Here is a 12,164-nt window from a genome sequence, read left to right on the forward strand (position 1 = left end):
CTTGTATGAAAACCATATCAGGGTTTCAAAATCCCCAGAGCAGCAGTCAGATCATTGTAGACGGTTTTAAGTCAGACAGAGATTTGAATATGCTTGATGCTCGTTTTAGTTCTTCTGAACTGAAACAGAAACTGAAAGTTACTCAACACTTCATCACTGAACTCAGTGATGTCCAAAAGGCCTTTCATACAGTTAATGTGAACAAGAGCCAGGGCCCTGATAACATCAAATGGTTTCCACATGTAATGGTCTGCAAGAGGATGTAGCGAGCCATAGCCCCGTCCCCCAGGGCATGAAGCAGGCATGGAGGAGATCCAGGCCCCAGACATCCAGAGGCCTCAGAGTGCGAGAGCCCAAGGAGGACCACGGGAGGGGCATCCGTGCCACCCTCATGGGAAGGCCTGAGGATCCCCAGACGAGACGTCACCCAGTAGCCACAGAGCAGAAGCTAGAGGGGGCTGCACCGGCGTGCCTGCCGGCTCTGCCGGCAGCCAGCTGTGCCAGAGTGAACCGAGCTGCAGGCCCAGAGGCCGGAGGGGCCCTCTGCCGGAGGGCCCCCCGCACCCCGGAGGAGGCCTGACCGAGCAACAGGCGCCAGGCCCCGCCAGGTAGCCACCGGGAGTGAGCCGGTACATACCTGAATGCCCAGCCCATGACACCAAGAACCACCAATGCACCAACCCATCAGTCACCGGCAAGGAGTGTGGTGAGGGGAGACAGGCCTTGGAGGGCCTGGGAGTTCCCAGAGAGGTGGAGTCTAAGACCCGACCTGACATATAGACACAGACAAACAGGCACACACAGACACAAACATGCATTCCCACCCTCACGCACACATATACAAACACTCAGCACTCACCCAACGTAAGGGTTGATTTTCTCTGTTTCTTCTTTGATTCTTATCCAGAAACCTTGAATTATTGGACAGTCCCAAAAGATGTGTGAATCGTCTCCTATTCCCTCACATTTTCTCCAACATAGTTCTGCATTGGGTTCCTTACAATATGAGGAGATAACAAGAGGTGTATTAAAAAAATCTAAATTTTAAATTTCCAGTCAAACTCTCCATAATTGACTACTTGTTCCCTTGTGACAAGTTTTACACATCTCTTCCCATACATTATCAGTGATAATAATATTTAGTTCTAGTTTCCATTTCTCTTTAATATGGCCTGTATTTTAAGATCAAACTAATTTTAATATTAGATAAAAAAAATAACCCAAGTAAGTAAAAAAGTGTTTTATAAATGATGATTTTGTTAGAAATCCAGAAATCACTCAAACAGAACCTGTCTGTCAAAGTGAAGCAGGCTAAAAGCTCAGAAAAACAAACATCACACCACGATGTAAAGACGCTCAAGAACACTTATGAGAACAATTACAAAGTTATTGGCATCTATTAGTCTGCAGATGTTTGTAAGGCTTTGGGGCTCCAGTGAACAACGGAGAGGTGAACTTTCCAAGAAGCTACCAGTGACTCATCCAGGTCACAAAAGAACCCAGAATAACATCTAAAGAACAACAACAACAACAACCTTTATTTATAGAGCACATTAAAAGCCTAGGCATACCAAAGTGCTTTACAAAAAAAACAATAAAATAATACAGTTAAGAGCATTAATATCAAATATAATAAGAACAGCAGACAATGTTTCACAGTAGAAAGCCACTAATAAAATGGACTGCAGCACATAGATTATAGCAGACCCAGTGCCGCATGATAGAGAACACCAAGAATGAAGGAATAGTAAAAAGTTAATGCAATAGGTCGCAGTTAACAGTCAGCATTTAACGGGTAGAAAAGGCAAGTTCAAAAAGATAAGTTTTAAGGCGTGCTTTAAAAGAAAAAATAGAATCAGACTCCCGAATGCCAATCGGGAGGCTGTTCCATAACTCAGGTGCAGCAAAGGCAAACGATCGATCGCCTCTAGATTTCAACCGAGATCTGGGCTGAACTAACAATAACTGCGAGGATGACCTTAAAGCCCTGGCAGGGACATAAGGGTTTAAAAGTTCCTTAAGATAGGTTGGTGCAGTATTATTGATAATTTTAAAAGTAAGCAGCAAAATTTTAAATTGAATACGGTATTTGATAGGCAGCCAATGCAAACCACAGAAATCTAACATATAAGAAATGTATAAAACCACATGTGCTCAATGGGTTGTTTTTTATTGTTATTCTTCTGTGTTTCAATTCCTGTTAAGATAAACCAGCTGGAGGGAACGCGGCAGATAAACGACTGCAGACAGAAGAAGAAACACAAAGCAGCAGTTTCTGTAATTCTCTTTTATTAATTTTTTTCTTCACATTTTTATTGACAGAAGTCAAGTAACCAAGGCATCTGTAAACAGTGCATCCACAAATCTACATGTTGCCTCTCATCAGTGCGATCGTTCAGTCATTCAAAAACACTGTTTGGAAATAAATACAATACTGATTGTTTTTTTTCTTTAAAAAAAAAAAAGAAGAAGGTAAAACCTACATCTGCCTGAAGGAGCTCGTAAAGATTCAGTCTTTGTCTGTAGTCACAGTCTGGAAATGATGCCACATATGAAGCAACACACGGAGGTAAACGACTCGATGTGGTAAAATCCTGAAGCCGGAGGATGAAATACTGACACCACCTGCACGGCTGGTTATGTGCGGCTAAAATGAGAAGTGAGAATTTCTGGACCTTTGAACCCCTTAAAAAGCTTTCAGCTTCATTATAAAGATTACAGAATATCTATCAGTGCATCAGGTGGTCCAGGTGTGTGATTAGGAGGCTTCCTGTGTGCCTCATTACAAGGTTTATTAAGCTGTACGACACCCAGAAAGCCACAAACTTCCTCCTAACAGCACTGCACCGCTGTCCAAAGACGACTGAAATGTTCCTTTATTACCATGAGCACAGACCCACTCCCACATGCATCACTGTGCTGCCCCAAAAGTAACAGGTTGACTAATCCGCCATGAAAAATAGTCCCCAATAAACGCACCTTTTCCTCCTGTTAAACAAAAACTTCCCATTTTCTTTTTGTGTGGTATCAAAAAGGGAAAAAAAGCCAGCCATCAAGAAATACTGGTGTCAGCAGTTCATCCCCCCAGTGTCGTTTGAGACGTGAAACAGCGCCGCCTGCAGCTAAACCGCAGCGCTGCATGGACAAACTGAAACAGCAGATGTTCTGGTTGTTAAATGTTAAACAGATGGACGAGCATCTCTAACACGACACAGACGGACACGGGTGAGATTTGTATTAGTTGTTCTCGCTGTACATGAAAATGGAATGATGTGCTGAAATTTGATTCTACTCTACTTTCTCTACTGGAATCGTGCGTCAAGTTTTCCTTCCATTTACTGAGAAGTGGTGCGATTTCTTTTTTGTCCCAACGACGTTTCTTATGTGTGATTATTGTCACTCTAACATTACAGAAACATGTTATTGCATCAGACATGAGCTCTAACCTGTTCAACCATGATAATCACTTTAATTAAAACAAGAATCTTTTTTAACATCACTGAACCCTTAAAGCTCACCAGTCAGTCATCAGCTCCAGCACGCGCCTCATCTTGAAATATTCCAGCTTGAATTTTATTTTTTTATCCTATTGCTGCACAAGATGCACCGCGACTCTCTGAGGGGAACAAAATAGGAAGCACGTGTAAAACAATAATAATAATGATAATAATAATAATATTAATGCAGTAACTGTAAACAAAAACAAGGGTCGACTGATCGATTGTTTGTTGGCTGTTATGAGTTTCATGATAACCGTGTATTGACGATTACAATGAAGTGACAATACTGTGTCAATAATGCACATATAACGTAAACGTATGAGCAACTGTTCTCTTTTTACAGGTATGCCTAGACTTGCTCAAACCTTTGAGTTTAACTATTTTGAATTTTAAATTCTTTAAATCTAACCAAGGAAAAAGGGCAGACTAGCTTGGGTAAAAGAACGAAAGTTTAGGCACACAACGATGTGTGCCGCTGGTCAAGTTTCTGGGCTGCTTTTCCTCATAACAGCCATCCCTCATGATTTTCTCCATTTAAAGCAATGCATTGTCAGGGACTGTAACATCGAGTCCTTTTACTGAATCTTTGATGAATGCATAAAAATACAGCCCAAGTCGACCTGTTGGTATCTGTCTGAAGTCTTACTGCTTAAATAGCTGCTTTTATTACGTTTTTATCAGTTTGGTGAAAGAGGTTAAACGCCAGAAAACGGTTTAAAAATTGTCCTTCACCTGCTGGAGCTCAAACCGTGCAGCAAATGAAACAGGTGGCTTTAAATGAGTGTAAACTTTCTGGGGTTCAGGAGTGATGGTCAGGCATCTCATTTTAAAGTTTGCCCAGTTTGAATGCTCAGCATTAAATATCAGAGCTGCTTTTATCTGAGGTCTCAAAAGTAAAAACACCGGGACAAAATGAGGCACCAACCGTGCTGTCGACACACAAAAATACTGTTTTGGTTCTTGTTCTCTGTCTCGCATGTAACAAGTATTGATCGTCTTTCTCTTCGGTTGGTTTGGGACATGATGTGTGTGTCGGACGGCTGGTACACGTCTGCCCAGCAGGTGTCCTCACAGGACAGCGATCGATGAAACTGCGCGTGTACAGTAAGAGCACATGTAACATCGAGCCTCCACGGGCATCGCACCTCGACATCCAAACACAGTGTTTTTGTGAGGTTTGAGTTTTCAGAGGGAAAAACAAACACGGATGTGTAACGAGCTGTAAACAGAGAGCCAAGAGGAAAGAAGCTCTGACACTGATCTAAATTTATATTTCTGTTCCTAAAGCTCAGAAATGCCCTCAAGGTTTCTAGACTGAGGAGAAAAGTTTTGGCCTGCAGCCACAGTGGAAGCAAATCCTCATCCAACTGTTTATGTACAAAACACAAACATGGCTTACATGGTGGTACAGGTTCAAAAATATTTCCTTTGTAAATGTAATCTCTGGATTTAAAAGAATCCAAAAAATTTGGAGCAAAATTGTTTTCGGGATCAAAAAGTTTGTCCCATCACTGTGCGCACTGACAGTGTCCGACAAATGTTATTGATTTACTTTTACTAATACTATTCATTTATTGCAAAACTATTAAAACATTTTAGGAATTAAACTTGTTACTTTTTGAGCTTTCATCACTGTTAAGAATCACTTCAGTTCCACAGTTTGTTTAGTGTAAAGTAGAATTAAAAACATAAAAGTGATGGTGTTTATTTGCTTCCACTGGGCTGCTAAATCAAAAATTTAACTACTTTAACCACTAACTAATTTTAAAACAAGCTTTAAATATATGACTTAACTGTTACTTTTGAAATCAAAACAAACAAGAAAAAAAAAGGTCTAATTTTTCTGTTATTGGGTTGTGTTTTCTTCAGATTGGTCATTTTTACTTATTTTTGTTGAGGCTTCTTGTTGAAAACTTTCCAAATACGGTGACTGCTTGCTTTTCAGTGCATTTAGTAGCAGTTGTGCAACTTTTCCTTCACAGAACACGATCAGAAAACGTCTACCAAAAAACGACTGCTGCTGAGTTTAATGTTATATTTTTTAAATGTCATAATAAATGGAGCAAAATTTATTCTGACCTTTAACGACTAAATCTGTTACACCAAACTGCCAAAAGAAAAAACAACGTCTGAGGTTCAAACTGGCGCTTCACGTCTTTTAAAGTCGAGCTGTTATCCTTACTTTAAATGTCTGCTGTTTTAATGGTGAATATTTAAGTGAGTGAGCTGGGAAGTCCCTACTATTGTCATCTCAGGCAACACCACTCTGGGTGTGAGACCAAAGCCCCACCCCCTCCTGCTCAAACCTACTGTTTGTGAGGGGCAGCCAACCAGAAGAAAGCAGGTTTAAAGCAGTGGTACTTTTTTTTCTATGCTCTTGCATTGACTCTAGATCAAGACCCTACGTTTGTTGTTAGTAATTGACAAAAGATGGTTTAGTGACAGGTGAAAACAGGATCAGGCCTGAAAATGTTTAAGAACCACTGGTGTAAAATATTAAAAGAGCTTGTTTGGGACAGTAGACGAATTGAGGGACTGAACAAAGGCCTGTATGAGTTAAAAGAGGATTATTTTAAACTGTGAGTCATGCAAAGCTACTCTAGTCGAGTCCAAGAGTAAAACAGTAGAGCTGGAAATGAGCCTAATTGGACTTGCACATTTGATAGGTTAAGCGTTTCGGTTTTTCATATTGCTAAAAACATCTTTGGGTTTCGGGGTTGAACAAAAAAATTTGAGCTCAGAAAAACTGTTGATTTACATTGTTTGACTTTTTTTTTAGATCAAAGAAAACGATCATTAGCTGCACTCCATCAGGAATCTGTGACCTTTTCTCTACTTTCTCAATAAACAACCTAACCATTCTGCAAACTGATGCCTTATTTTCTTATTTTTTCCTCACTTGGCTGCGACTTACACCTATCAAACGCAACACACATCACATTCTGGCAGACGAGCAGGTCATTACCCATAATACACCAGGACTAGTGTTTCATATTAAACCATCAAGGTGCATTCATACAGTTTCCATCTGCAGACGCCGCTTTCATTTCTGGAGCAGACAAAGGGAACAGATGACTACACTATGACCTCTACGTGATGGTCGACTACTCGCCATCCTACATGTTGAGTACAAATGTTAGAGTTGCTGTTAGTAAAGTGGACGGAAGTCACTGAGCCTGAAATGTAGTCCGTTTCTTTCCTCGTTCTTCCAGTCGTTTATTCGGAGAATCCGCCGCTGGCTCGCCGGGAATGTGGTCAGGAGGAAAATGCCGATCCTCTTTTTTTTTTTTTTTCTTCCCAGGTTAAGCTGCTTATCACAGGGTGCCAGTCGGAGGCCCGGATGTATGGATGCATTGTATGGAGCTGGAAAAAGCCAAAACAATCCGACTTTCAGCAGTAATACTGCGTGTCATTGTGTCAGGGGAGCAACAAAAGGCCTTGCATCGAAGAGGAAGGCATTCTGTGCATGCCAAGCTGCTTAGCCCAGTGACCTGTTGGGTTTTTTCTTTTTAAAAAAAAAAGATTTTAAAAAAGGACGCTGTTTTTCACATAGCACCATGCCATCGGTTTCCAGTTCTTTAACGGTTGTGTGTCACATTTCCAAAGGTTTTTCTTTTTTTTCCAGTGAAAGCGCTGATACAAGAACAAAAATGGCTCAAAAGAAAATCGCAAATGAGGATGAAGCACGCAGACGTGAGGCGACGGTGAAGCTGAAGGGAGAGGTTAGCGAAGCTGAGGTATCTGTTCAGGTGACTCCTACAAGGTGACCAGTCTGTGTGTGAGGGGCTTCCAGTGTGTTTTGTACTATTAATGTGAGGATCGTGGTGACAGAAGGCACACATTGCCAAGGTGGAGTGTGGAGGTGGGGGCTTATGAGCGATGAACTGTCTTCCATCTCAAAGGAAACCAAGCTTCCGTTTGCATTTCAATGAACCGAGCAGAGATTTCCACCTGGTCTGGACAAAGTGGAGGTCTACCTGAAGGTTTTCGGTCCACGTAGTTTACCAGTGTTTCACCAGCTAATCAGAGATTTGAGATGCGAGCGGGACATCCGTGTTGTGACTGGTGTTCCTGACAGCGGCTAAAAACCCAGCTGACTGGAGAAACAAGATGTCAGTGGAAGAGACCTGCCTCGTCGCCTGGCCCCGATCTGGAGCTCAGACTCGGACTGAGACGTGTTCCAGTGATTGGGCAGGTGCGGGGCTGGGCGCCGCTGCGGGTGAAGGTGCAGCCGCGGCTGCCGGAGGAGGAGTTATTGCTTTCAGCTCCTGGCCGGGGCAGCTCTGGGTGCTAACGCCACGGTTCAGGGTGCCGGCGCGTGGCGGTGCATTAGCAGGCAGAGCGTTGGGGTCGGTTCGAGGGATATTTACGGGACAGGATCGGGTGCGGGCGTGGCCCTTGTGGCCGCCGGGGTGGCAGACGAGGCTGCCCACGGTGTCGACGGGCGACAGGTGGCGCTTGAGCCAGCGCTCTACCCGCTCCTCTTTGTACTTAATGGAGTACCAGGTGAGGAAGATGAAGAAGAAGCCAAGGAACTTGAGGCTAGCAGCGAGGCCGAAGTACACGAAGCGCAGAGAAGTGACGTCGTACTCCCAGCAGGAGCCGTGGACGCCGCAGTCCTGCTGCCACAACATGCAGGTGGTGTCGATGACGGCCCCGAAATAAATGGGAGTCGGGATGTAGGCTGAGTAAAAAAAGAGAAGAAGAAGAAATCAGGCGGGGCAAAGAACGAGAGAGTGGACAGAAAAGGAGATGGAAAGAGCAGAAAGAAAGAAAAAAACGATGACATGGAAGAGAAAACAGGGAAAGAAGAGGTCAAGGGAGGTAAAAAAAACAAACAACAAACTAAACAAAAAAAAAACCCAGAACAGACGTGAGCTCTCAGCTGTCTCATTGAGGTGAGACACTAATAAAGCTGCAGGAGCTGCTGTGAGAAACTGCAGCACAAGATGAGAAGTGCCATCCTGGATTTCATAAATTTCATAATCCTCACCACCTGATTAACCCCAAACACAGTTTCTAACTGTCCTCTAAATAACTTACACTGACAGCAGCTCCCTGAACATGCATCAAATATAATTCACCTCCTTTGACTCCTCCTTATTCAGGATAACTGCCACTTTTTAAAAATCTGTAAAACATCTCGTGAGTCAGGAGGCACCGAGTGTTTACAAGCAGTGAGCCCATCTCTCCATCGAGCTCCACAAATAACACTGCTGATATTCTGCTTTTCTATTTAATTTCATGGCAAAATAAAACAAGACGAGCAGCTCTGTGCTTTCCGGTTCTACTCACCGAGAGTCCTGAGGAGGACAAACTGCATTCCCAGAGCGAACGGCCGCTCCTGCTCCGCTACAGACCTGCAACACACAGACAGGTGACTGAGGAAGGCAGAAACAGAGGATGATAGAACCAAATAAAGCAACTGCCTAAGCTAATGTTAAATATTACAGTTGAATCGCTAAAATTAAGTGTTTGTTCAATGAAAATTGAAATTTTAAGTGTTTGTTCAGTGATAACAACACACAACTCTGTGTTTCCGTGAATGTAGATTTATTTCCAAGCATCGTGCCTGCATCTAAAACATTTCTGAGACCACACACAGTCAAACTTCACAACTCGAATAAATATTCACCATCCATGCCTGTTGTGCAACCTCTTGGTCTGTAATATGCAATAAAATCCTCCAAAGAAACGAAAAGCTTCACGGCCATATTTATGAAAAATAAAACGGTTAATTCTTAAAAAAAAAAAGCAAAAGTAAAAATGAACCAAATGGATGGGAACTGATCTGTGGACTTGGCTAAGAGTGTTTTCACCACAGACGGCACATAACCATGTTTATGTTTACAGCTTTTTTCAAGCATTAGCCAAATTACCTTTAATCTTAGTGGGTTACAGGGACATTAAAAGGGCGGGGATTCACCAGTCGACTCTGATAAAACTCTAAAGTTTGCTGACTCTGCACACAGACGTCACCATGTTTGGATGAGAGCAGGAGAGCTTTGTTATCAGATAAAGATAACAAGACTGATGCCGGCAGACTTGATCAGCTTAGACGTGATTCAGCAACAATTCTGCTCATTCACAACAAATATCTGTGTTTTTGGCTTTATTATGTTCATCTTACTTGACTGTCCTACTGCGTGATACAAATCTACTTAACAAAGACCCACTTATCCATTTTTAAATCGAAAATGGCCCCATGCCTGAATCCTTTAATGATGTTAACATTTTTATTTGTCGAATGTTCAGAAATATCTATCAAATGCATACATTTCCATCAGACAAATCAGTTCAAAGACTTTGTGGGAATTGAGTTGATAAAGTTTGGAAATCACAGTTTGATAGTACTGCCACTTGGATGAAAGAAGAAATGTTCACGTTCAAATTCATCGTCACATCATCAGTCTAATAAGAGATGCCCAGACCTCTCCAGCTGATCTGGGAAGAATACTGAGGCATTCCCAAGCCAGCACTATCCCAGTACTATCCCAGGGGTCTTCTCCCAATGGGAAATGCCCAAAACACCTCACCTAGGAGGCGCTCGTGAGGCATCCTGTTCATATGCCTAAACCATCTCAACTGGCTCCTTGCAGGCCAGCTGTCCATAAGGTAAGAGAGGGAATGTAGATCAACCAGTAAGTCAACAGTGTCGCCTTTACTCTCACAGTTTGTCTACAGTCAGTAAAGTTTCTTCAACTTTTCCACCACTTTTGATTATTTTTGAAAACTCATTTCCTACAAAAATAGAAAATTGTTTCTTTTTTTCTCAGAAAGGTGATAAGAACACCTGGTCTGCAGAGAGGCAGTTACCGGTACTTAAAAACCAAAGAGGCTGACGACTTTTAGTTGGAACAAAACATTGACATCCCATCCTCCTCACAGTGAGTGATTCATAAAGGCGTACCTGAGGGTGACAATGATGGCGGAGGGCTGAGCGCAAGCAGTGATGAGCGTGACGATGAAGAGAAAGATGAGGAAGGGGATGAGCGTATTGCAGGTGCGGTCGCACTTCCCCGATACGGCGTAGCCGTTCTCGTTCAGGTAGGTCTTGACGATGACGAGCTGCAGCTGGTTGCTGCCCTGACTGCCAGTCGACGGCGTGATGACCTGCCGGCTCTGAACGCAGGCGCAGTCGGAGTAGTTTCGGATCTGGAGGGCAAATGAAGATACGTATGGAAGTTTAGATACATGGTTCATAATGTTATTACTTTAGACATTAATGTAACTGCTAAAAAGAAGTGAGAATGTCTTTAGCACTGGGAAAATAAAGGCCTTTTATTACTCTTTCAAACCTATCCGAGTGCCTCCGTCTAATAATGACGACATGGCCTACAGAGGGCAGATCCAGCATCTGCTGACTCAAACAAAAACCTTGATCTTAATGTTATAGAAAGTCCAAAAAAGGTAGACAGAGCCCCATCTACAACAGGGTAAAGCTGAGAACATAACGAGCTTTCAGTTCCTTGGTCTCTATGCCTCTGGGGACCTGACATGGTCTCTATATACTTCCTGATAAGCAACAACAATGCCTCCACTGCCTGAGGAGATTGAAAAGGCTCCATCTGGACAGCTTCTACCACTGCACGGTAACATCTTGCACAACAGCTTGGTACAATCACTGCACCTGCAGCAGTTAGTGAAACCAACAGAGCGTCCTGTTGGCACCCGCTACATGCCGTTAAAGACTGCTACCTGAAACGCTTTACCTTGCATGCGTGTAACATGAACTATGACCCCACTCCCCCTTTCAACATTGATCCCCCACTGAGTGTGAAACAGTACCAGTGTCTCACACTGTAAGGCTCAGGAACAGATTTTTTTGTTCCCGGCCTGTAAATCTGTCTCTCCAATCATGTGCACCATAAGCACTGAACTCAGTCACACACTGTAACACACATAATCACTGGATCAGAACCTGCCACACTCTGACACTTTATCAGTAACAACAGATTACCTATAAGTCACTAATCTGCTATTTTATTTTCTTTATATTAATCTACATGATTTTTTTTATTTATTTTATCCGCTTTTATATCATTTTATGTTTTTGCTTTTCTATTATGTTACTGTGTCGTGTCATTACTGTGTTGTGTTGCGCTGCACCTACATATTAATACTGCATATATCATTGTGTTGGCTTTGCTTGTATAATAACAACAAAATGAATTAAACTGAACTTTTTGGTAACATTTTGCTTCTTTTGCCAAAATTATTAAAATCTTCTGGTTTTTGGCCTTGAAATCACACATATACAACGCCAGGATAGTGTCCAGGTTACTACTACCCCGTAGTGTTTACAAGTTCAAACAAGTTAAACTGAGGATCCTTTTAAAATGAATATTGAGGGAAAAGCACATCTAAACTAAGACCTTCTTCCATCTCACTTCGAAATAATTTATAAAGTAACAGTTAAGTTCAAGAACACTGTCTAAATGCAATTATTAATTTGAAAAGAACAGAAAAATAGAATTTCTACATCAGTTAATATACCAAATTAGAACCTGTTTCTAATTTTAAAAAGAAGCTGAATGGTTTAAAGAAGCTAACCCAGCAAACATGACTGTTTGAGAACATCACCAAACTCCATCACAGTTCAGAGGTTGTTGCCAGTAAAAATGACATACGTGACCTTTAGTTTGTGCTAGTTTGATTAAATTT

At 42.2% G+C, this 12,164-nt stretch overlaps 1 protein-coding gene across 7 annotated transcripts in view; it reads right to left on the reverse strand.

Annotated features, from left to right (window-relative positions):
- Positions 1-12,164, reverse strand: part of LOC309694493 (solute carrier organic anion transporter family member 5A1-like) — a 51,275-nt gene that overhangs the window by 3,419 nt on the left and 35,692 nt on the right. For 4 of the 7 annotated variants that reach the window (XR_014272888.1, XR_014272889.1, XR_014272890.1 and 1 more), the window contains exons 7-8: positions 10,411-10,655; positions 8,796-8,860 (exon numbers count right to left, since the gene is read on the reverse strand). Coding sequence is in view for 3 of the 7 variants with exons in the window: in XM_082514622.1 (XP_082370748.1) it covers positions 7,658-8,184; positions 8,796-8,860; positions 10,411-10,655 (837 nt within the window). In the remaining 4 variants the exon portion in view is untranslated. Of the gene's footprint in view, positions 1-2,272; positions 8,185-8,795; positions 8,861-10,410; positions 10,656-12,164 lie in introns of those variants that run through there. The other 3 variants (XM_082514622.1, XM_082514621.1, XM_082514623.1) reach the window with 1 other exon arrangement.

This window comes from Aulonocara stuartgranti, assembly GCF_965226115.1.
Source record: "Aulonocara stuartgranti genome assembly, chromosome: 18".
Lineage (NCBI taxonomy): Eukaryota > Metazoa > Chordata > Actinopteri > Cichliformes > Cichlidae > Aulonocara > Aulonocara stuartgranti.